Source organism: Ischnura elegans, chromosome 9 (genome assembly GCF_921293095.1).
Source record: "Ischnura elegans chromosome 9, ioIscEleg1.1, whole genome shotgun sequence".
In the NCBI taxonomy this organism is placed as follows: domain Eukaryota; kingdom Metazoa; phylum Arthropoda; class Insecta; order Odonata; family Coenagrionidae; genus Ischnura; species Ischnura elegans.
The window spans coordinates 44,398,084-44,424,073 of NC_060254.1; the positions used below are offsets into that span (position 1 = coordinate 44,398,084).

At 36.9% G+C, this 25,990-nt stretch overlaps 1 protein-coding gene across 6 annotated transcripts in view; it reads left to right on the top strand.

Annotated features, from left to right (window-relative positions):
• The first annotated feature begins 27 nt into the window (after positions 1–27).
• LOC124165454 overlaps positions 28–25,990 on the top strand; it is a 115,678-nt gene continuing 89,715 nt past the window's right edge. For 4 of the 6 annotated variants that reach the window (XM_046542882.1, XM_046542885.1, XM_046542886.1 and 1 more), the window contains exons 1-5: positions 41–723; positions 845–1,018; positions 7,986–8,184; positions 14,337–14,527; positions 25,800–25,898. In XM_046542882.1, the coding sequence (XP_046398838.1) occupies positions 334–723; positions 845–1,018; positions 7,986–8,184; positions 14,337–14,527; positions 25,800–25,898 (1,053 nt within the window). In that variant the 5' untranslated portion in view covers positions 41–333. Of the gene's footprint in view, positions 724–844; positions 1,019–7,985; positions 8,185–14,336; positions 14,528–25,799; positions 25,899–25,990 lie in introns of all 6 variants that reach the window. The other 2 variants (XM_046542883.1, XM_046542884.1) reach the window with 2 other exon arrangements.

The following is a 25,990-nucleotide window of genomic DNA, read 5'->3' on the forward strand; positions in this document are numbered from 1 at the left end:
AAATCCTTCATAAATGAAATGACTGTCGAAACGCGCTGCAGGGATGGATGTGTTGTGGTAATGGCTCGATAATATTTCTTTCGAAAGTATTTAGTATGCTTGATTGCTTCACGTTTTCTTCTTTGAAGAAACTCATTATATTTTTCGCATCTATAGAAAAAGGTTTGAAATATTCTTTATTTACAGCCTCTGCGGTCTAGGTTCTTGGGGATTAGAAGATGTTGCCAGTAACTCCCAAATTCGTTTGTTATACGGTTGAACTCTAATTTATTGCATTTTGGCTGCATTACTGAATTTATCAAGAGTTTCCTAGAATATTAATTAGTCAGCAATATGAAAAAAGTTCTGAAATTCGTGAAGGGGAAAAAGGACGATAGACAACGAGTGTCACCCAACACAGCCCTTTCGTCGTCAGAAAACCTACATAGTTATGAAATTGCTCTTGGCGATGGTATTGAAGCGTGCGAGGGTCAGAAATACTTCATAGACCTGAGTGGAAAAGATAAATCGGTAACCAAACTCCATAAAGCGGCATGGCAGGGGAATTTAGAAAAAGTAAAAGCTGTTATGAAAAAAGGTGATATTGACATTCCTGATAAGTTGAACAGGACCGCTTTACATTTAGCTGCAGCATGTGGACACAACAACGTAGTTCATTACTTACTCGTGAATAATGCCAGAACTGACATCAGAGACAACGAGGGGAAAATCCCCCTGCTGAAGGTGGGTGTTTTTTTTCAATTGCATATTCAGGCAGCATTATGATGTAAGACCAGGTCCCATTATTGCAAAAAAGGTCTCATAATTCCACACGTGAGCTATATATATCATTTTATCTTTTCAGGCTGTTGAGTGTGGACAAAAAGAATGCACCTTATCCATATTGGAGAGATCAGAGGACCACCATTCTGTGGATTTTGAAGGGAATTCAGCATTACATATTGCAGTCAAGAATTGTTATTATGAGATTTGTGTTTTGTTGTTGAAAAAGGGGGCCAATTTTGAGATGCCCAACAAGGTAGGTCAACATTGTCCAGTAAGTGGTTGAAATGAATGGGCATTTATTTCCATAGATTTTTTTCCTCAGCACTAATTAAGTCTTTAAACTTTTGTATCGTCGATTTTTTCTCCATGATTTCATCTTGGTTAATATGGCTTCTAACCTACAATGTCATCTTCTTTCGTCTAACTTTTTTTAGAAGGGTTAACATATGTCGAAGTCTGTTCCTCTTTTATAGTTCATAATGGGCATCATGAGTATGTTTGTATTCATGATTCTATCACATTTTTAAGTTACCGTTGTTTTTAATGTCTTGCAATGCAGTTTTTGATCTTATTTTGTAAAGCATGTTAATGGGGCATAATTTGGTATTCAGCATTTTCATAGATATTTCACAAGAAAATTTTAAATAGATGTAGTCTAGAATAAATCTTCTTAACATCTCATGGGAAGGGTGTGGCTATTTTACTATTATCATGACTTTCATAGTAGTGTTATTGTGATATAATGTCCAATTGGAGTTTCCTTTGCATGCATTGATGCTATAAGTATCATCATTTCATCTTCCTTTCAAATAGATCTTTTACAAATGTATGTTCCACATTTTATTTGTTCACGAGGAACTAGAAGTCATGAATCTCTACATGCACTAATCTCATGTGAATGGTTTATATTTATTGTTATGTGGCCAGATTTTGAATGGCGCCATACCTATTACTCATGACTTAATTCTATTCCAGTAGCCTTGACCTTTGCTGAGATTTTCATTGTGTATAATTAATGTATTTTGGTGTCCCACAGCTCCTGAGGAATTTATGGTAGCTAAAGCCAAAATTAAACAAAAAAAATCAATTTGAGATGGCTATAATGTCATCCTCTGCATTCATATTAATGCATCTAGTAGTAATTGTACTGATGACTCTATAGTTATAAATTCAGATCAGTGAAGCTGAAACCTTCCTTGTCACTGCCTAATCATGAAATTGTGGTGCAGGTGTAAAAGATAGTGTTCCTGTGTTCATTTGTATGCTATTCTTGATTGATCTTCTACCCATTATGATGATATGTTCAAAGTCAGGTTTATTTCTGTCCAGCTGGAAAAAAATTACCGTTTTCCTCTGAAATATCATTTTAATTTGTAGTGATGCCTTGGGAAGAGTAGTGGCTCAAAAGATATCAGGGTTTGTCTTGCATCCTTCATGGCATGGTAAAGGTCAAGGCCGTCATGGAAGATGTCTTAGTTTAGTGCCACACCCTAATCCAAAAATTTCTATGAGGGCTGCAGGTTATGGCCTTTTTTAAATAGGTATCATTTCATGAATTTATATATTTACTCGTATTTTATAGGAAACTATTTTGGTCAGGCTAGATAAAAAGATTACCTAGTTGCAAGTGCAAAAAGATTACCTACCAACAGGATGTGCTCATAGTGTTTCTGATTCCCTGCATAGCACCCTTGTTATGACAATAATCAGTGGGTTAGCTGTTTCTTTCATGGCTACTCTGTAATGAGATTGTCATAGAAATTAGTGGATGATAAACAATCATTTTTCTTTATGTATTTCCTAGCTTAAATGTTGTCTTGTGGACTGTAAATATTATTATCAAACCTCAAGACTAAGTTTGCCAATAATTCTTTGATAAATTCAAAGGAGAATCATTCAGTTCAATTCAGTTGAATATTTTAATACATAGCCCTCGTGAGAGTAAGTGTTGATTTCTCCAGGAAATGAACTGCTTTACAGAATGTTTTTTTGGAATAGTCCCCATGAGAAGTATTTTATTCCTTGTAGAATGGAACTTTTCACCATTGCCTTCATCTTTGCAAATTCTGCCCCACAAACTCATCTTAGGTTTTAATATTATATGGAATGTTTTTTCATAATTAAATGGCAGTAGTGATTAGTAAAATCATGTCATTCATACATGTAAGTAAAGCTAAACATTGTTGCTGTTTGTCTGACTAGGTTTTTGTGAATCACTCGTTGCCTTTAAGTGGCACCCAGTCTGATTGGCTCTACTGTTGCTTGGAAGGTCATGAGGGGGACATAGGGCAATGGCAGGTACAGGACCTTTAAGCCGACCACAACTGCCTCCAAGCATGCAGTACAGAGTGGAGTGTGTTACTTTAGTCCATGATAAAATATTTTATTTGTGGAAAATAGTTACTTGCATTTAAAAATTGTGCAATTTTTTTCATTAAGTTAGGTCACTATCTGTTTGCCCCTAGAAATGATCTTTTTTTTCCAAAAAAGCACATTAATTATGATTGTGTAGGAGCGTCTTCAGTGATTTCTCACAGTTAACAAGCAACCTAATTTTTTAGACTATCTATTATTATCCCCACAAGATGTTTTAAGGAGACTGGCTGATGCCAGGAGTCCTACTGAAATGGTTTTAATGAATTTAGCAATTGCGAGTTGTCAGGTAAAAGATTACCTCCCATTCACCTATTCTAACTCACTCCCTTGGATGAACCTGGCTCATGAGCCTACATGTTTGTGCTGATGAAAAGTTCATCCTCCACATAAGTAATAATTTTAAGCTTAGCTTAATGGAAGTTGTTTACAATCATAAATTAACTTCATATATTACACAGGCCTGCAAAAAAATATTTTTTGAAAATTGTTTGAAATTTGATAACTGATTTTGTATGTACTTTCCAGCGCTGATTTCAAAAATGCAATCCATTTTTCCCTATCACGTCAGGTTTTCTCACAAAGTACGGAGTATGTTTGCATATAGTAACAAACTGTAAGAAATTTTTCACATTTTTTCCAACGTTATAAAATTTTATTTTATTCATATATACTTACCATGTTATAAACTGCATTTATAGTACACTTCCAATTCTCTTAAAGCTCATAAGTCCATATAATAACGCTTTCGCTTTCTGCCGAAGCTTCTCTTACTGCTTGTCCGGCTGTGGACTCGTCGAGAATCATCTCTTTTTATCATCCAGCAGTAGTTCACTGTCATGTTGATGTTCCATCTTCCTTCATATATTCTTTCCATTTCTTTGATGTCTTGGCGAAATCTTTCGCCCTGCTCTTGGCTTACATCACCAAGGTTTGCAGGGAAGTAGTCAAGATGTGAGTTGAGAAAACGAACTTTAATGCTCATGTTACAGCCAAGCTTCTTAAAGTTGTCGAGCATATCTGCGACGATTGTCTTGTAATTTGGATCTCTTTTGTTTCCCAAGAAACTAGTAACAACTAATTTAAAAGATTTGATGCTGCCTGTCCTTTTCTTTCCATTTTGGCCACAAAGTTGGAATCTGTCATTAGTGTTCTAATGTCTGGTCCGACAAAGATGCTTTCCTTTACCCTTACCTCGGATAAACCAAGAAACTGTCCACAAAGATATCTGAAGCACTTCCCTTCTTTTGGCAATGCCTTAACAAATTGCTTCATCAGCCCCAACATAATGTGAAGTGGTGGAAGTAACACCTTTTTGGGATCATCAACATTCTTAATTTAACTTTAATCTCTCAAAATTATTAACCCCTGCCTTTTTCTCCAAGTGCCAAGCCTTTTTTATGCATTGTTTCTTTCTGTCTCTACTGTCATTCATCGAGAAAGTCTCCCATTCACAGAGAAAGCAAGGGAACTTTGTATAGCCATTTTGTTGACCAAGCAGCATTGAAATCACTTTTAAATCACCACAGTGTCCATTTGTGGTCTGAATAGCAGAGTTTGCTTAAAACCGCTTCAAAGTTTAGTTACATTCTTTTAAGTGAACCGAATGTCCAACTGGTATAGAAGCATACCTATTGCCATTGAGTAAAAGTACTGCTTTAAGGCTTCTTTTTGAAGAATCAATAAAAAGTATCTACTCATCATGAGCATATTCTATTTTGAAACGTGTCATAAGTCCAGGAACATCACTGCAAAACACCAGGTCATCTTCTTGAGAGAAGAAAGATACAAACTCTTTCTTCCTAAATCGATACCAAGAAAGAGATGTACCCGGAGCCAACATATGGTTATCTTTCAATTTAGATCCTAAAACCTCTGCTGATTCTTAAGAAAGGCCTACGTCTCTGACTAAATCGTTCAGTATCATCATGTATATCATCCAAAGAATCTGTAGGCAAGGGTATAAGTAGGTACTTCAGGTCCACGAGGAACAGGGCGAATGGCTAATTGAATGTTAGGGTAAGAAATATACTTTTTGTTTCTCAAATTGAAACCTCGTACGTCGCAATAACAAAAACAGCAGTCATCACTATGATTTTTGGGCTCCCTCCAAACTATTGGTATTCCAAAACGTAAGGACTGCCATTTACCTTGAAACTATTGCCTCAGTTCTTCAACACACACTGAACAAACTTTGTGAGTGGCCCAAGACTTATTTTGATCACCTAACTTCATACCAAAGTAGGTGAAATATAATTTTTTAACAAAATCGGAAACATTTCTTGGCTGCATTTTAACGGTATAGTTACCATAAATGTAGCAGAAGTGTGGCGAGTTTATACATCCTCTGGTAGCTATTGTGTGAGGCGCAATGAGTCAGCATGTGGAAGGGGGAGGGGGGCAAGGACAAATGCTGACATGAAAATACTGCTGGTTTCTCCTAATTACTCTTTGTTTTGCGTACATCTTATATAAAAACGGCCAAATAATAGTTTATGGAGATCCTAAAAACAGAAATTCAAACTCACTGGAGTGCTGATGTATGCATAAAAATATCGAAAAAAGCTAAAACTAGATCAGCAATTTGTGAAATAACTGTGCGTGATGGAACTTTTTCATTATTTTTCCCAAAATCAGCGTTGAAAACACTATAAAAATCACTTATTAAATTTGAAACAATTTTTATGTCGCAGACCTGTGTTATCCATCCTTTTGATTGTCCAAACTTATCTGACTTTCAACATAGTATCATGGTGATCATCATCATCCAGGCAACATTTTTTTCTAATGGCAATTTATATGCAAAGTCATAGATGGAAAGGATGGAATGAAGATGGGCTTGAATTGAAGGTTGGGTCAGTAAGCGGTGAATTGTGAAGGAAGAAATGTGAGTTGTCAATGTGAAGGACTTATGTCAATACCTCCACTGAATAAACACTCAACAATCGCCCACCGAATCAAATCTGCTCATCTAGATAGCCCTTATAGTACTAGATGAGCGGATTCTATTCAGTGGGCGATTGTTGAGCGTTTATGCAGTGGAGGTATCGATGTGGCAAGGTCTGTAAACACTTTTTGAAATGTCATTGGCCTGAATGTTTCTTTAAATGGTCATTTGTACCAGACCCATTCCACACTCCTCAAGATAAAGCTACCCCACCCCAAAACTGTCGACATCCTAATCCTAGCTGAGTAGCTAAAAGTAGGATTAGTCCTTCACATCTGTAAATGTCATTGCTTGCTTTAACACTCACATAGCCTTCATCACCAACCCAACACCATTCTGCCATTCCGATCTTCTATTTCATCTATAGTCTGGCCAAGAAAAATGTTGTTCAGATAATGACCCACAAATGTTTGGAAAGCAATTTTATTTAAAAAAATTAATTATGTGAATTTTAAGTAAAGTTATTTCATTATGACCTTTTCCTCCATATCTAGGTCAGACATTTTGTATTTTGATGACATTTCTGAAAAAGAGTGAGCTCCAAAATAGTCAAAATATGCTTTCGCCTCTGGAAATATTGCTGATTTGGTGTTACACTTATGTAAAGAAAATAGAGCTGAAAATAGAATGAGAGTTAATGAAATTCAGAGGTTTTAAGGCATCTGAAAACCCTCAACTGCTTACCAAACACTCGTTGCACTATAAGTATAAATGTATGACAGTGTCTCTGTATTGTCATCAAATTTTATGGCACACTTCTCCTCAAAAGGATAGCTAAAAGAGTATGGAGGCAGCTGCATCCGAGCACCTTCAGTTGCAGCCTTAGGGAGCTTACCTTTTGTTTAACCCTCTGATTTTCCTGGTATACTTTGCCATCCCATCCACTCAGAGATTTCTAATCCTTCAAATTGCATTTAGGAATAGTCCCAGGAGGACTCTAGGCCTGTCTTCAAAACTTCCAGCTTTTGCCCTCTTGAGAAAATCTTAGTTCTGGTATTGAAACGAAGACACAAAATATCAGTGGAAGTCATGTAGATTGTTTACATTTTACAATGCATCTGATTTTTCTGTATTGAAGTAAAAAAATTATGAAAATTTGTGACCTGGAACAATTTCTTTTTTCTTTTCACTTTTCATGAAATATATACGAAATTTTAATTTTACACCAAAATTATTGGAATGATTTAAGGAAAATATTTACTGCACAAGGAGGAGCATTTCTTACTTGTTGGCAATCTTTTCAAAAATTGGTGCGACCTCAACGGGCTTATGGACATCAGTAAAGAAAGAGTCGTATAATATCCACAAACAACAGAAATTCTCAATTCCATTGCTAAACTCTACCCATGCAAATCCCACATGGCAGGGTGAACCATACACCACGATCCTACTTTCAACTCGCCTCACCACCTTTCCTCTCTGTTGCATTTGCTTTCAAAACCATTGCCAATTGACGAAGCTCTTATGATAATTTTACATGGTTCCTGTTGGCTTGTCCGAAGTGCACTATTTTTTCATGCTGCCCACTTACCTTTCTGTAATACAGTTAATGCAAGCTTAGATAAGTGAGGTACTTATTCAAATTTTCTTTAAGTAGGTGTAAAAAGCTCTCAGAAAAGCCACCAGGTCAGAAATAGGCTGGAAATACCTTCAATCATGATTTCGGTTTTGCCTTTAGTGTGTAGAATTTCCATTAAGTTTTATTTTTGGAGGGGATTCACCTTCCTCATGTGTTGAAGTCTCTCTCAATGCCAATAACTCAGAAGTGTGACTAAATAGTTCTTGATGAGAATAAGTTTGATTAGGAATAGTTCTAATTAACTTGGAATACCTTAGCTTATGAATTTCTGTTCATGTTATGTATATTGCTTCTTTTGAATGGATATTTCAATTTTTTTAGGAAGGGGATACTCCGTTACACCTTGCTACTGGTGTGGAACAAGTTGACATTGTAGAATTGCTCCTTCGGTATGGAAGTGATGTTAATGTTGCCTCTGGTGATATGACTCCATTGATGATAGCTGCTCGACTTGGTAATGCGGAGCTTGTAAAACTATTTTTGGAATATGGTGCAGATGTTACTATGAAAGATTGTAATGGTAAGATGAATTGATTCTTTGGACAATGTGGTCAGCTTAGAGAATATTCTCTCTTATTCTTAATGTCATTAATATGAATTGCTTTTTTTAAGATCTCTCCTAGCTTTTCTTTATTTGTATTTTTAGAGTGTTAAAGTATGTACCAATCCTTCCTGTTCAAATATACATATTGAGTTAAATGTTAAGTTCTAACAATATTCTTAGGCCTTCTGGATATGTAATAATGGAGTGTGGAAGTACATAATGCTTTTATTCTTAGAGGGGTAAAAACTTTATATGAGATTTATGATGGTTAGATTCACTGTTGTGGTGATTGAGCGGAAGTTTATGTTGTTAGGTTGTTATGTTTTTGAATGATCAGAAATGACCCTAGCCAGTGGTAAATCAACAGTCACCACAAGATCCCTCAAAGGGCATAATATCCACAAAGAAAAAATGATTATGTTCGCATGCGTTCAAACAGGAATCCATATTGTATTTGAATGAATTATTTTTACTATTGGCTAATAAATCATTTGAAGCTCTCGGTTGGAATTTGAGGAATCCTGGCTTGAATTCTGGTCATTATAAATGATGTTTCCTCTGCAAAGTAGATGCGTTGCTGTTTTCAGGTACAGTTAGCCTTCGACATACAAACAAGATGTGTTCTCATGCTTGTTTGTAAGTTGAAAGCTGATGATACTTTTTAAAAACTGTGGCAGCAGAAATTATTTGCTTTAAACTGTAGTATTCATAGAATTATAGAATATTCACCACAAGTACTAAAAGTAATACGAGATTCACTAGCGGTCATCAGTTTCTCAAAGCTTTAGTAGTCCTACTTTATTATATTTTCTATTAAGTTTATCCCTTTCAACCAGCCGTATTGTCTTTTTTCGCTATGAATTATTCATTCAAAATGTAAGTTATTACAGTGAAACCGCATTGAGGTGAGTATGGGCTGTTGCGAGACCCCCTCCATTACGAGAGATAGCAGATGACCAATTACCCTAGACCTACAGCTACCCTAGATAGCAGATGACCAATTACCAGTCAATTGACCCTATGATTAGAACATTGGTGAAAAAATAGTTTTCATAAGGCCCTTTACGTGTCGGCACACACCCCATAGTGAGAGTTTCCATCGCCGGAAAACCTTCACCAAGACTCCCTAAACTCTGTAATAGGGAAGTGCACTAATTTTTTTTTATTGCTGAATTTGAAAGTTTAGCCTAAAAAAGAAACATTAGTATAGTCACTTTTATTTTCTGCATCTGGGGTATGCACTTTAAAACGTTTTGAAAGTCGGAAAATTTCATGTTGCGCTGAAACACAGTGCCTCCATCTTGATTGAGATGTGACGTCACAAGGCAGTAGTCACCAGTGGAGTATCGCTGTATTCCGTCGCCTTCTTTAGCGCGGCGAGAGTTTCCGGGAATCGGTGGAGTTAGCTTCCTAAAAATGTCGTCTAGTACCGAAAACATGAATTCAAAATAGAATTATAAATGATTTTTTGTTCCAAATTTCATCTCGACGTCGAAACAAAAGCCTGGAGAAGATATTCATCCCCGTTCCTTAAGCACAAGCTATACGGAATAAATGGTTCAAGGCTGCTCCTGACTCTTACCTATCGATGATATTCTGTTTTGAAGATCATTTGAAGGTATTGTAAGATCAAATTGATATTTATATTATTATAATTTACTTAATAGGTACCTCAGTCACATCAGAAAGTGTGTTGAGTCAAAATATAAAATCTTCCAAAAAAGCAAAATATAGCATATAAAGGTACACGGCAGGTCGCGCGGCGTAATTTGTACTCCACTGGTGACGGGTTCATCTTGCTGATCTAAAAAATTAGCTACAATACCTCGGACTTTGAAAACTCGCAATATAGGCAGTCAAAGTACATTGTAAGAATACACGAGACCATTATAGCCCAGAATGTACGTACAATGTCGAAATCCTTGGTTTTCAAAGATTGACGTATTTTATACGCCAGCGCGCCCGGTCCAGGGTTATCAACTTTTATTTCATCCTATTTGTTAGTTGAAATTATATTTCAGAATGGCTCTTTTAGCACAGCTACTGAGGTAAACTGGTACGTACTGAGTACAAGGTACTGAGGTATGTACTGAGTAAGTAAACTCCCTTTGGAGTAATGTGAATTACAAGTGTTCGAGATATATGGCATTTTATATTCGCTTTGTGTTCTTATTAATTATGTCTGTACGCATATTGTTGCTTGCCGCGAGCCTTTAATGGTATGTGCTCTTGCAAGAGTGGTTTTCATTTTTAATGTGGAAGTTGGTCAGTATAAGCAAAGAAAAAATTAACATTTTAGCGCACACCAACCCTTGTAGTCATCGTATCTCGGCGTTTGTAATGACACTGCTAAAATACCTAAACGCCATAATGACGATAAAAAAATTGTCTCATGTCAATGATTGCTGCAATTATAATTAATGATAAACTAGACGCCGTATGATCACAATGAAGGCAACAAAAAATAATGCCATGACGTAGACTTGAAACACGGTTCTTCGAGTATATATCTTTCCATTGACTCGTGCACTCTACCACTACCCCAACCGACCCATTGGGAATTTATTGATATTTTGGAGTTATATATATAACTTGTAAAAAGTAACGCATGAAAATTAATTAATTACAGCCTAACTAACCCCCTAATTGAAAAAGATGCAGCAAGGTACGTGGTCTCCCCTTGTTAGCCTTAACGTCTCGCATTTCTATGGAGCGTTGAACCTGTCCTCCTTATTCAAAAATTCAGTAACCATAAATACATCAAAGTTTGGTATACCATTTATAAATCGTTGGAATTTTCCTTCTCCCAACCAAGATTATCTTTTCTTGAACCCATCCTGGACAGCGAACCATTGCAACAACCAGCCAGCTCGGAAATAAGGCTAACATCCCATGATTCTAGTAGCGAAGGGCGAACGTTCCGGCCGGCGTGAATACATACGCAACGAATAAGTCTTGCAGCAAACGTCTGAAATAGGTTAATTAGTTTGACTCGGTTCTTACAAAAAAAGTTTTGGCATGATAAACGGCATTGTGCCAAAATATACCCAGCGAAAAATAAATGCCATCATGCATTTATTAAAGATTCAATGTGCTATTCGTACTACTCTTTCCAAACTTGAAGTTGACACGTAAATGAATATTAATATATTACGCAATGATGAAGTCGTTTACTCAAAAGAGAAGCAGCCACATATATAATCTGAAGATATTTTATGACAGCAAAAAACGGATACCCTCAAATTCTGTAATTTTTCTATGCAATAATAGTGGTAGAACTAAACGGTGTAGAAGCTGCCTTCTGCTACTGCCTTGTGACGTCACGGCCAATATTCAACATGGACACCCGTTTTCGCGGCCTTTGAATTTTTCCATATTTCAGACGGTCATCTCGAATAAAGTATTCACTATTAGGATTTAAACTGTGGTTTTACGACATTATGTTATTCTGAACTCTAATTTAAAAAATGTGTTTGGTGCATTTGAAACACTAGTGCACTTCCCTATTGCTGGCGATATGTTAAAAATTAAGTTAACATAGAGTGCTCAGTCTCAAATTCATGAGGTAAACTGTCGCTCAATAAATAAGTGGCTCATTTTGGAGAAAATATTGAGGCATTAGCATTCATGAATGCTTGATCTTCTTTTGTTCCTTGGGCGGTAGAAAGCAGTGGACAGCATACCCCCACGTCAGTGAGTTGCATGGATAGAGAGCATTTGGAGGTAGACACCATGGCCAAAAAACTCAGAACACGTCCAAGCAAGAAAATGAAAATAATAGAGCTTTATGAGAGTGCTATAATTGATTTATCTTCCTATTGGCTCTTCACAATTTAAGAAAACAAAGAGAAGATAAGGTCTGCCGTAATGCAAGAGGGCAAACCATTACGGCAATAGTGCCCGAAGAATGCAGAATATGAAGAGTGGGAAGGAGCTTTGTTTGGGTGGTTTTGCCCGCTTCAATCTGTGGAATAACTGAAAAAGAGGCTATGCTTAAGGCTAAAGCGGAGTATTTCAGATAAAAATTGAGAATTGAGAACTTCAAGTGTTTGGAAGGTTGGTTAAAATAATTTAAAGCACGAAAGCGTTATCTTTCTTCATAATTGCTGGTGATGTCTCAGACCCAAAGCCATGGAAGAAAGGACTCTGACGAAGCATTTCGAGCGTGATGTAATGCAGACAAAATGGAGCTCTTTTACAACGTACTTCCCAACAAACCCCTTGCAGTTCCGGTTGTTTTTTGTGATGATGCTTCTAATGAGGCAGGTAATGTGCTGTTAGCTATGGCATATGTGAAAACCTGATGCTACACTTTTAGTTCATCTACTTTAAAAAATAATGCATTCTTGTTCATGTTTCACAGTCATAATTGAGAATTTTAAATCAATAATTTCATACTTCTAAGTTTTGTAGGCCTTAGGGTCCATCAGATGCATATGCTATTTCATTTCTTTGCTGCATTTATTACCGATGCGTGTTATATTAGTCTCAGTCTCTTGCAGTTTGCTTTTGTTTTACTTAAATCACATTATCATAGTATCTGGATGCTATTATGCATGCATAGCAAACTTTTTACAGTAACTAATTTACTACATTGGATGAGAGAAAAAGTCTTCTGATGTAGGATCGTTCTACCACCTTCCACTGTTTTTGTCTGCAGAAACAAATGCAATATGTTATTTCACATAACTTCTGAGAAAACATACAGAACAATATACTTACACCAATCGAAGCATTTGTGGCATTAAATAACCGCGATACAGATTTATCAGTAATTGTTTGAATTTTCAGCTGAAAATACTAAAATGAAAGAATTATCATGCAAATGCACTTAATAGAAAATTGGCTTCGTCGGTTGTGCATTGAGATAATGATTGGCAAAGCAATGCTTTGCATGATTTTTATTTAGTACCAGTTTATAAATTGAATGACTAGTTTGTTATTTAGGTAAGGAAAATTAGTGATGCAAAAAACATCGCCTTTCATCTGGATTTATGCTTAAGTTTTTCTGATAGAAATGTCTCTGTTGCCACACCAATTGTATATTAGTGTTGACAATAGGTTCATTGGCTATTATTTGCTCCACCTCTGGTAAAGTGACGATTCGCTTGATTGAGTGTGTATTTGAGCTCTGTGGGGTCTCTGTTTATCGAGTTTGCTCAGTATTTTGAAATTGTCAGGGTATGCATAGAATGGACCTTTACAACAGTTTTCTGCATCTGAAATGTAAAAATTTTACTGAATGATAAAATATTGGAGTAAATTTTTCAGATTTGAGATTCTGGCACTCGTTGACAAATTTCTTACTCTATTTACCCTAAAGTTTCAAGAGGATAGTTTAAGTTTTAAATGAGTTATTTTTCTTGTAAAGCAACTGTTTGAGTGGAAACAGATTATATTAACTTGCCGATAAAAAGCCTTGATTTCAGAGGCTGCATTTTTTGGTTGTACTCTACCAGAATAACTGCAGTCTTAAGTTTTAATGGAAATTTTTGGCTGTCGTAATCACAGGGAACATTTTGTTGGTCCATAGATTTTTATTAACTGACTGACCTAGTTTTCGTTATGACCTATGTCATAATCAAGGTCATAAAATAAAGGGAAATGAGCTCTTTGGCCTCTATGGATTTACTGTTAATCAAGGACATAGTTTGTCAAAATCAGGATTGGCGTGTGAGAATCTGTGAACCACCCAAACTTTTTCTTGTTATTATGTTACCTGTTACACGGTTTTACAAAATATCACAATTTACACAAGTGGCATGACCATGGGGGGAAGAGGAATATAGAATCTCTGAACCTCCCTAGAAATGTAAAAATAAAAAAAAATATTCTTGTCAAATAATCCTACTTGTTTGAAATATGGTAATTAAATGTTTTACTTTTAAATTGGCTTATACAATTTATTCGAATTAATAGTTAATTTGCGGTATTACCAATTCTAACTGGTTTCTTTATTAAGCAAAGCAAATTATAGAGCAAAATTTTGTGTATTATTACCAAGTGTGGTGTTCTATTCAATCTCATCCATCCTCATCTGCTTAAGTCAACTCTTTGTTATGCCACATTTCCACCCTTAATTTACAATTTTTTTGCTGTGTGTTAATTGAATTTTATGCTTACCCTAGGCTGGACAGCTGAAGAGCACGCTCAAATGATGTCGAACCAGAATGTGATGGATATATTTCGATCAGATGATGAGTCACCCTCAAGATGCACGGAAAAGAGTGCCGAGATCAGGTCTGATGATGGTGTCGGCAAGCAATCGGCCAGCAAGAGTGCAGCGGAGAAAGGAGTGAAGGAGGCTGAGAAGGTGGAGGTGTGCCTCTTAACATTTCCCACCATTTTCATTGTGGAAATGCATGAATCATACATCTCGTGTAAACTCTTTGAATGTGAACATTTCTCGAAGCTCTGCTCTCTATCGCTGCGCATACCTTGAATGTGGATGTGGCACTTGTTCCGTAAGTGTGGGAACTTCTTCCCTTTGCAGATAATTTCATTGGGCATCGTTTGCTTCTTTTTGATAGTACCAGTGCATACCAGGTTTTCAGTTAGTCATTTTTGTGGTAATTCTTTAATTATTTCTTCTTTTGCATGTCAAATGTTATTAGGTTATTATATTAAAGTGCATATTTTCTTCCTGAGGAAAAATCATCACCCTCGGTGAGGACTGGTAAATGGATGTCTTGATTACTTAATTGATAATGGCACTGTATACAAATTAATGGGATCCTTATTAAATCTCAAAGGGTTATCACAACTTTTACTTTCATATGGTCACCATAAATAATAATGGATTGTGCCTCCATTGATCCTCATTACTTTCTCCTGTTCTGCATAGTTCCTCTTCAATGATGAAGTGTGTTTTTAATGAGCCAGTCAATACTGAAAGAAGTTGCTCAGGTTTCCAACAATGATACGTTTTGCATTTTTTAATAATGATACATTGAAGTGTTTTACATTTTCAACTGTGATCCTCACACTTTGTGGTCCTGGGAGATGATTTTTCCTCTCTAGACTTTAAGTAACTCATTAATTTTGTGGTTGACTTCATTAAGTTTCATTGCTGGTCAGTTAGCCATTATTTTCAATAACCAGGAGGCTAATAGTATCAAGCAGTAATGATTACTTAATTTTTAAAAACTATTTTATATTTATATAATTATGTAAGCTCATCATTAGCTTTTTTCAGTTGGCACTCTTTTTAGTCATAATTTTTAATGACACTGTGGGCTTGTATTGACTACACAGTAACATTTAATTTCTTCACTATTTTACCTGGCAAATCATAAACATGATTATGTATTAGCATTTCATATTAAGATAGCCAAATTGTATAAGTTTTTAATATTTTCTCAGTTCAGTAATTAAATAATTTTATCATTTACTTACTCTATTTCTAACATGATATTTGATACACGATTAGTTATTTTTTTATGTGATTTCAAGGGTTAGTGTACATTTTTTTCACATGGGATGATGGGATGTCCAGCATGCTCTTTGTTGACAGGAAATGATGCTGGCACCATTTGTGTAGCTGTTACCTATTGCTATAGTTTCAACTAAGTGCACTCATTTTTTATTATTATACCACTTTCCTCTCCTCCGTGAGGTTGATGTTATCTACTTCAGGGCTCAAGGCATTGCATAGGTGGTGCCTGGTAGGTACATAAATTGAAATTATATTTTTTACCCTGAAAAGCCTTTTACATTAAATTGGGCTCATATCATTTTAGTCAAGATACTAGGGATATAATAGTAAGTGAATATAGTTGTAACAGAATGTTCCGAATAATCAAGCACTGTTAAGAATAATGCTACTTAATTTAATTTTTTCCCTAGTGGTGATTTCAGGTGTAAGAGTTACTAAATTATACTGAGGAAATAACTGTTATAGCTATGGAAAATTGCTCCTAGTGTTTTAAAGTTTTCTCAATTTTGTTTTGAAAAACTTAATCTATATTAAAATATATTTAACACAATTGAGAACATCATTGTGACGAGGCTTTTTGGAGCTTTTACCTGCAATAATTGGCTTACGCCCATGAGTCTCTAACTGGCGAAGTCTTTTTGGCATTGATTGGGTGGACTGGAACTCCTAGAAAAACTGGTAGTACGCTAACACGGAGGGGAGGCAATCCAGCAAGCGATACAATAGCTCCTTGATTCACACCCCTACATACTTGTCTACTCATTAGGCTCCAGGTGGAATCATTCAGCTAGGCGATTGGTAGCCATAGATGGGAGGGAAATGGAAGGATGAGTTCTTGGAAGGAGAGAGATGATTGGAGTATTGTGGACTAATTCTCATTACAAAATGTAGAATATGGGTCGAAACATCATTCCCCTGGGCTCCCAAAAAAATGATGCATTCATCTGCAGGACTGCTCTTTAAGAGTTGAAATTGCTGGTAGACCGGGATTTTGCCAGTTTGACACCTAAGTTTTCTGGCCTAAAATGTGTTTTCCATAGCTTAATGTAGACAATTTTATGTGCATGTATGATTTATTGATTACATTTCAAATTGTACTTTATGAAAATATATACCGTATAAGCGTGTGTAAGAGGCACACACGTGTTAGAGGCGCACCCCTATTTTGAGCATCGGAGCTATGAAGAAAAAATTTTGCGGCATTTTTTTAACACTATCCCGCGGTGTTGCAGTCGTATGCCTGGAATTTCAACGGTTATCAAACTTTCCTCTTTCAATATTATTTGAAAGAAGAAATTTTGATAACTGCGGCGGTAATAGCGGCATAAGAGGGAGTAGAAAGAGTTCCGATCCTCTCTTCGCATACGACGTTGCTCTACGATGCTTGTCCTATTCACGAACAATTTTTTTTAAATGCTCTCGCAGGAGTATTGCAATAGAATTGCAGCCGTGGAAAATTTTAAGGCAAAACACGACAGGCACATAGCATGAACCTTCCCAAGAGCTTGTACAACAATCGGGGCAATCTCAGCGCCGTAGGATAATAACCACGTGGTAGATTTAACGGAACCACACTCGGCCCTCCATCAGCCAATGCCTCTGCCGTTTTTTTTTCCTTTCCGAGACCCTACAGGAAAATAGGAAAACATCAAGTTACAGGGGAACAATGGAAACATGTTTCACCCCTACCCCGTCTCACGAACTGACCTTGATCGATCTCCCAGTTTATGGAGGCCAAATGCTAGGTGAGTCATCTACTGAGCCCGAAGATATCTCGATAGCTTTCAATAATTGTATGACACGCACGAGGTTCAAAAAAGAAAGGGATCTAACGCGACGCATATCTGACAGAATTTAAGTTTTTTAAGCTCTAATTGTTTGACACAAAGATTTATAGTTACAATAAGGCTACTAATATTCAAAATAGTCCAAACAGGACAATTTCGGAAGAAACAAGCGTAGCATAAGCGCATTCAAACAAGACGAGACGGACTGGAAACTTTGGGCAACGCAAACTGCGTATATCACATTGCTGCGCCTTCGCCCCTTTGCTTTGAAGGCAACGACGTCACATGCAAGATCGGACGTGTTCTTCCCGTGCTCCTTCGCTCATAGCCTCGTAGCTTGAAATACGGAGGGGAGGGAGCGCACTCCTTCCCCTCCGTATTTCGTTGCTTGCTTCGAAGACGGAGGGATCGCGCTCCTTCCCCTGGACCTCTCCTTCCGCGCTCTTCACTTATAAGCATTTCTGATTTCTTCCATCCACAATTTAGTCCAACAATGAACACATTCGTTAGAATTTTTTAAAGCGCAGGTTTTGACACCAATATAATTTTCAGTTGCAATAATCCTCATAGTAGGGTCTGAAGATGATTTTTGGAAAATCAGGTCCTCAGCATAATGGAAATTACTCGGCAAGACAGATATTGACTATTAACCAGGTATGTCCTTCAAAAATATGTGTTTCTCTACATGTGATAACCGATTACTATATGCAGTATAAATGCCGCGGGACGCCCACTCGTGGCAGTAAATTTAGCGTGCCCTCCGGAGCGAAAAACCCTGCGCGATCTTCCATGTTTACCTCTGGGGTACCGACGTGACGGCACGATGCTTACAAGAAAAGCAAACAGGAGCATTTTAAAAATACGTCACTAAGGGAGAAACTCCCCTGCCTGCCGCTTGTTTTTGACCTAGGATCACAGATGACTGACTCACACTGAAAACCAAGGCCACTCAGTCCCCCTTAGACTTGCGACCGGGGGAGGGGAGGGGGGAAGATAAGAAGTTTGTGTAAGAGGCGCACCCTCATTTTCGGCTGCAATTTCTGGGAAAAAAGGTGCGCCTCTTACACGCGCTTATACGGTACTTATCTATATAAATCATTAAATTATGAAGAATACCTTGAGGTGCCATCTGAAACATTCATAAATTAAAAGTAAAATTTCTATTACTAAGCGGATGTCTTAAAATTAAGAATCTAAAATAATACATAAACAATATTATTGAAGTAATTTTGGGTGTTTTTAAAGCCATATCTTTCACAGTAATTGTGTAAGATTTACCTGGAATTTTACAAAATTTCCCGGGAAAACCTGGAATTATGCATGAAATTTTCTGCTTTGAATTCCATTGGCTGGACACCCTGTTTGCTCAAATTCCTACTGCTGAACTCTTGCAACTTAGTCTGGAAGGTAAGATTTTCTGCGAAGGGTAAATTGTCCTAGGTGTGTAAATTTCCAAGGAAAATTTTAAAACATCAAGCTAGTGAAGGGAAAGGAGTTGTGCCAAAATAGTAACCTGTAGACCTTTGAGTTGAAACAGTCGAACTTTGTACCAGCTACATTTATGGCTACTGCATCATTCCCTAATGGAAAGTAACATGCTTAATCCTAACTATCAACCACAAAGGATCCTCTTAACAGACGGAAACCTGAGAACACTTCATTAAGAAATGTGTGATGCTGATGGATGATGGAAAGATGGAGCCACAGAATTTTTTTTTGCCTATTACAAGTTGAGTTCAGTTCAATCAATTTTCCAATCCATAACTTTTAATACACACAACAGATTTAAGTTTACAGGCAGTGCATAACATTTCCTCACAGTCATTATTACAGTTTTTTGACCCATGGCTTTTTACAAAAATTTGGGGCCTCTATGGATAGTTATGAAATAGCAATTTCTCACTTGCTCTGCATTTCTATCCATATGTTGCTTAGGATTGGTGGGGGTAAAGCTCACCCCAAAATTAGCCATGGACATAAGGATTTCACAAGTTCAGGATAAAAGGGGGCCTGTTTCTTACCCTATGACTCCTCCCACTTTGGAGATATATTTGGGGGTTTTCCATGGCTCTTCAGTCAGTAGCCAGGCATTCTAGCCACTAAGCTAACATGCTCCCGAGCATTAAAACACAAACTTTCATATCGTATTTTGAGCATATATTATGTTGCAGATCACCATATTAATTTTTTATGCGTGTGTTTTTGATTGTTCTTATTGATACATCCAAGTACCCATTTTAAGTATTCATTTTAGACTTAATTGTGGCTCTAATTGTATCAATTTTTTTTTTCAGTGTGTATCTTTATATTTTTTAGTGTGTATCTTTATATTTTTCTAATTTATTATTCTTTTAATGATGCCTAGTTGTTGATGGTTTATTTTTTTATTTTCAGCTTTAATAGTATTCTTCATTTATTAATAATTAAATTGATTTTTGCATGCGGTTTTCAATTCATGTATTTTGTCCTAAAATAAATATTTTTTAAAGGATATTTTCTGTTATTTCTTTTCATTTTCATCCTCTTAACTGTATTGGAAAATTATGATACTCTCTCCATCATCACCATGTATCTGTGTGTCTCTTTAATGGTAGTGGTAAAAGTTTCTAAGACAATTATTTTAAGCCCTCAAATTTCAGTTGAAGATGGTATATTTCTTGCTAAGTCCCTTGCTGGTCATGGTTGGAAGAAATGCATTACACTTCAAAGTTTAAATTTGAGTGTATCTCAAGCTGATTTCTTCCACTCTGATTCTCAAAATAAGTTCTGATGAGCTGGTGTGTTTGGAATATTGGAAAAAATCCTCATGTGTAACTTACATGTCTTCAATCAGGCTTGGAAGTGCATATTTTGATATTTCTATCCAATCTTACACCGCGCAGTTAAAATTTGTCCAAAACCAGGAAAACTTAAGTTGACCTATTCTTCACCTTAGTCCACTACATATATTGTTATACTGACCATTATTCCAAACTAATTTGCATTGTCATAGCTTTCAATCATTCTAAGTTAAAGCTTTGGCTGAATTATGTTACTGTTGATGCTAGGCACACGTCATAAATCCTCATAGCTGTAATCATGGTGTATGGATATCACACTGAAGAAGGCTGAATTGACATAAACAGTTTTATTTTCTTATATATTGGGCAACAGATCAGTAAGCCTCTTGAATGCAAGTGCCCTGGTGGATGTTTTTTTGCGGTACATACCACACAATAATGCCATAATTGCAGTGATATGGAAATGTGTGCATCAGGGATGATTGTAAAAGAACAAATGGCAGAATGGACGAGGGAAAACATGCTGAGTAGTTGTGTCACCACTACAGTACAAAGTCAGATACTGCAGTGAGTAGACTAAACAGCAGGATCGTGCAGTCCTCTGTGTGGGTCAATGGTTGGTTTGTTGGGTCAAGGCTATGTTCCAGAGGCAGTGAGGGACATTGATGAGGAGGTGGTCTTGTAAACAGGATAATTTTGTCCCCTGGGGGGTTTGTGGTTGTTCAGCAAGCACTCTTCATTGGCAAGGAATTCTGCTTCAGTCCACATTCATCCACACCTCTTGGTCCTTAATTCACAGCTGGTATTTCTTCTCCTTGTGATGAAGGAACCCTAAGTGGCTGTCATAAAGGGTTTGCAGTGACTCTCCATATTTGTTGGTTCAGATGAAAAACATGGGGATGGCTTCCACCAAGCAGTGAATGCAAGGCAATTCACATCTTTAATTGCTGGCCAATATTGTTATTGTCTAAAATTACCAGGGTGACCTCTTTAACCAAAATGTCGGTACTCTAAGGGCTGTGTGAATTGCCACTACACTGCAAGCATTTATCACCATGTTGCTGTTCATTGCAGGTCATACATTGTGCACATTTATTGCTTGCAAGACTTTCCTGAAAAACTCAAAATATCCAATATTTTGGCACCAATTCTTTTATTGATTATAACCAGAATAATTTCCCTAATAGCTGCAGGTTCCCCCAATTTTTAGCATTTCTATGATATAAACATCACATTTGAAAAATCTATACCAAGGGAAGACTTGAAGCCACGACCTTCAAATTGGCAGACTAAGCATTTATGAGGAGTCTTGTGTAAAGAGCAGTTTTTCCTGTGGGGTGTGGTCTTGGTTGGACTTATATGGATTCAGCATACGATTGTTTCCCCTTGTGCCGTAACTCAACCCTGCTACCATGGGGGCCAGATTGATAAACATTCTAGATTTAAATCGTAATATTCTCCCGGTCTCATCATCCAAAGCTATGAACGAGCAGACATTTTCACTAAAAATCATGAGGGCTGTCAAGCCAATAGTTAGATTAGGGTGGAAATAGAGAAGGTACAGTGAGTGAATTGATCAGAATGGAATTCATCGGAAATGGAGAGTGGCTTATATGTACTTACTTTCATGCTTTCAGTTACAAGTTATTATGAAGTAGAGATACTAGAAAGTATTCGAGATCTCGAATAATTATTCTAAAGGTACAATCTCGAATACTTAGAATTTCGCGCCATACACTGTCGCACGCACGTTATTGGTAGTTGACTTGGAAAAATGTGAAGAACTCTAGTTGTTTAGTGCATGCAGCACTGTTTTAGGCAAGTTGACAAACTAAATCAAATTCGCGGATTAGAGCAAGAGTTTGACGTGGGGAACCGAAAATGATCGGGTGAAAAAATACAAAAATCCCCAGTTCCCCCCACCAGGAGAACTTCAGTGCCATGGGATAGTAACTACGTAGCACAATTCCCAAAATCCGCTACCCCCTCCAACCATCAGCCCTCGGTCCCTCCTCCGACGCTTTCCTCCTCTCCGATTTCAAACAAAAGGCCCCAGCTCGTGCAGGGTTCGTATTACGAAGACCATAAATCAAAAGCTTCAAAAGAAAATATCAAGTTACATGAGAATAATAGAATCGTGTTTCACCCTTCCCTCTTTCTCCCCCACTGACCTTCTTCTGCCTACCTGCTTCGAAGCTCCCAATTTCTGGAGGTCAACAGCTGCATGAGTCGTGTATTAGCCCAAAAGATGTCTAACAATGACTTTCGGCAATAGGGTAGTTTCCTTCATCAAAGAAAACGAAAGGCATTGATTGCAATTCGTTACCCACCATTAGTGTATTCATAATAAACAAATTATTTGGTTTTAGAAATACCGGTTTAGATGAATGGCAAGGGTTAATTTTATCCTCCTTTGAAAAAGGCCAGATTGGCGCCCATGCGATGCCACTCCACCTGACGTCACAGGGACCTAGTTTCTATATTAGTACACAGGAGTTTTACATCGTCTGAGATTGCCAATGCATGGATGAGGCACAGAGCTCAGGGAAACATGCCTTAATAATCATCTATTAAAACTGCCTATATACTCTGAAAGTTTTCTTCGTTTGATAAGGTATGAATAATCCTTATTTAAGCCAAGCGCTACAAGCTAGCATGGTTCTCTGCTACCTGCTAGCATCCTGTGTCGTATCAGCGCTCAGAGCCTCGCCCCAAGGTTACCTCACTTGCGGCAGCGGGAACCAGAACGACTTCACACTGAGTTTTCCCGGCATTCATACTAACCCGTCACGTTTTCGCACGCTTGAAAATTTTTACTTTTCATTTAATCGCGAAAAATTGATAACGTCATTACAAAATCTAAAAGCATGTAATACGTACTCCAGGAGTAATAATCTTTTGATGTAGGCAATAAAAAAATAATAGGAAACCACCCTATTGTTATTACACCTTTATTTGATTGAATAATTAGTAATGTACACGTAATTTAAATAAGAATAAGACCAAACACAACATGTTTCTGACTTCATTTAAGCATTTTACGCAAGGAAATAAATGTCAAAATATGAAGAAAACTTAGCATTCTGGTGAAACTCGATATCCTCGCAGCTGAGCTTCTCGGAAGTTGATGCGGTATTTTATTCCGAAAACATATATCAAGTTGCAATTTATGAGTTATGTTATAAATCTCTATTGTCCCAGTCACAGACGAAGGGACATTTTCTTAGGACATTTGGTTTCTCCCTGCTAGCTATTCGAATTCATCTGCTTATTTCGTGAGAACTTCCAAAGATGGACTGAAAATAATCGAAGAAGAAGAAAATCCGGCGGAGAAGCGCGTGTATTTTGCAAAACGCCTCGGATTGTCAGCTAGCACTTGACAGTAGGAGTGGGGTTAAAGCGAGCTACCTGTTGAAAATAAGAAGTTGGATGAAGCCGAGTATCAGATGAGCATGCCGCTGAAATGGCGTTTGGTAGATAAGAATGTATACATACATCAGACAGAAATCGTAGCACTGTAAATGCTGAGACGGCATTCAATCATTTTTTCGCGAGGTGGTGCGTCCCCTTAGGATATTTGAAAAAGATGTTAGTTGAATCAACTATATGCCCAAATATTTTCCATTAAATTAATTGTATTCCATTAATCAGCTAAATTCCTGTTCGAATCCTTCAAAGGAAATCACAATTACTCGCCAAAATCTTAGGTTTCCTGCTGCATAGGCAACCTAGGCAAACATTCCAGCATTCGTTTTTTTGTCCATCCCCTTAAAAATTATAGATTGATGTTCCACTGCATACCTTTTCATTTATACATTCATCAAGTGAAATAGAAGAAGAAACATACGTTTAATATGCTTTGCACAATTCTAGTATTCAAATAATATAGATAATAGCTATGTTTTAATATTCGAATTTGAGTTCGAGAAATCTGCTATTCGACCCATCTCTATTATAAAGTTTGATAAAAATTATTGCAAAGTGTAAATTTATCCAAAGCCAATTTATGAATTGCAATGAGACTTGAGTGGGGGCTCTGGTAAACAAGGCTGTAGCAAGAGGGGGAAGTCAGGATGCTAAAACCCCAGCCAAATGTTTAGGAGATACAGTTTTATTCCTCCTCCAAATGAATGCCCTCTGTTGATTTTTCGTGGCTAGTCCTTCATATAATCTTTTTTATAATTGACAGACTGCTGAAATATGGAAATGAACTCACTCTGTTGCTTTTTTGTGGATAGTCCCTTAGGGACTTTTGAAGTATTGCAGCAAAAGACTTCAGAGAGCTTACAGTTAGACCTCCGCTTTACAATCGACTTACAACAGATTCAGCCAGTGATGGATCCAGGATAGGGACTAGGATTTAACCTCACGGTAGTGAGGGTTCAGGAGATACGAAAATTTTGAGAATTTAGAGGCTTGTAACAACACTTCATGGTTGTCTTGGGGCTCTCCTCTCCTGTTCATATTCGACAACTGAATCAAATTACTGTTTTAGCTTGTGTAAATTGGATACCTTAGGGGAGGCTATAGCTCTCCTAGCCCTTCTCTGGATCTGTCCCTGGATTTAGCATATGATTGTTATCCCTCGTGCAATGTCGTCATGTATGTAATTCTACACCTTATTTGGTCACGAAATACATTTTATAACATAGCAACACTAGCTTGCGCTGATGCTCTTTAAACTGACCCAGAAAAAATGCCGATGAATAAAATTTGCTTTGTGGCCCGTCTACGGAATGGATTAATATTGTAAGGTTAGGATCTACTGCACTAGCCTTACCATGGAGGGGAATTTCAGGCCACCAGATTAACATTAATGATTAGCTGGTTGCGTAACCACAGGATATCTCCTCTCAAAGCCATCTTTAATTTCTATTGGAATATTTTCCCTTTGAAACTTCTCAGTATTTACTACCTAAAGTCATGGAATATTATATAATTTTCTTGCTAGATTATGAAATGAGTTATTATTAATACCAATATCTGCTGTCAGTGCTTTGGCTTTGGAGTGATTGCCTGAATTTACTTCATTGTTTTGCCTAAGAATCATGCTTTCAGTTACATGCAGGCATTATGTAGTTGTAGCTGTATTGTACTTGTCAAATGTGCCATTAATTACTGTAGTATGAATTTTAGAGGTTAGCTTAGAAAGTTTGTTTTTGTATGTATGTAATTTTTTTCAATCTCTCTCATCGTGTAATCATTTTCATCAATGTTCCATGCACACATAGCTCCAAATCATTGCACCTTTGGTATTTACGTACGCAATGCAAGATTAATCTATGTTTTTTCTTGATTATGGTTTTGAGATTTTATATTAAAATTGTGTATGAGTTCAATTTCATTGATATTTTAGCTACATCAATTTAAAAAATTGTATCCAACAATTGGTGGCTGTTACATTCATGTTATCAAAATTCTTAAATTTTCACTTCCAAGTGTGCACTGTAGAACTTTATATTAATGCATTCTGTGTTTAAAAATCATTTTTGTTCTAATCTTATTCAAACTAAAGCTGAAGAATGACTCTACATACTTGTGTTTATTGATTTGCATTAAGGCCTAGCATATATTTTTGTATTTGTACAGCAGGAATCTCCAGCTGTTCCTATGCCCAATGAAGGTGATGGTGACAATAGTGACACATGGAATGATAGTCAATCATCAGAAAGGCCTGTTAACCCAAAGGTTGGTTAATGATACTGTCTTGAGTAATATTATCAAGTGTTAATTTTTTTTTCAAATTCAGCTGTGAGGGATCGCTAATATTCTACTGATCT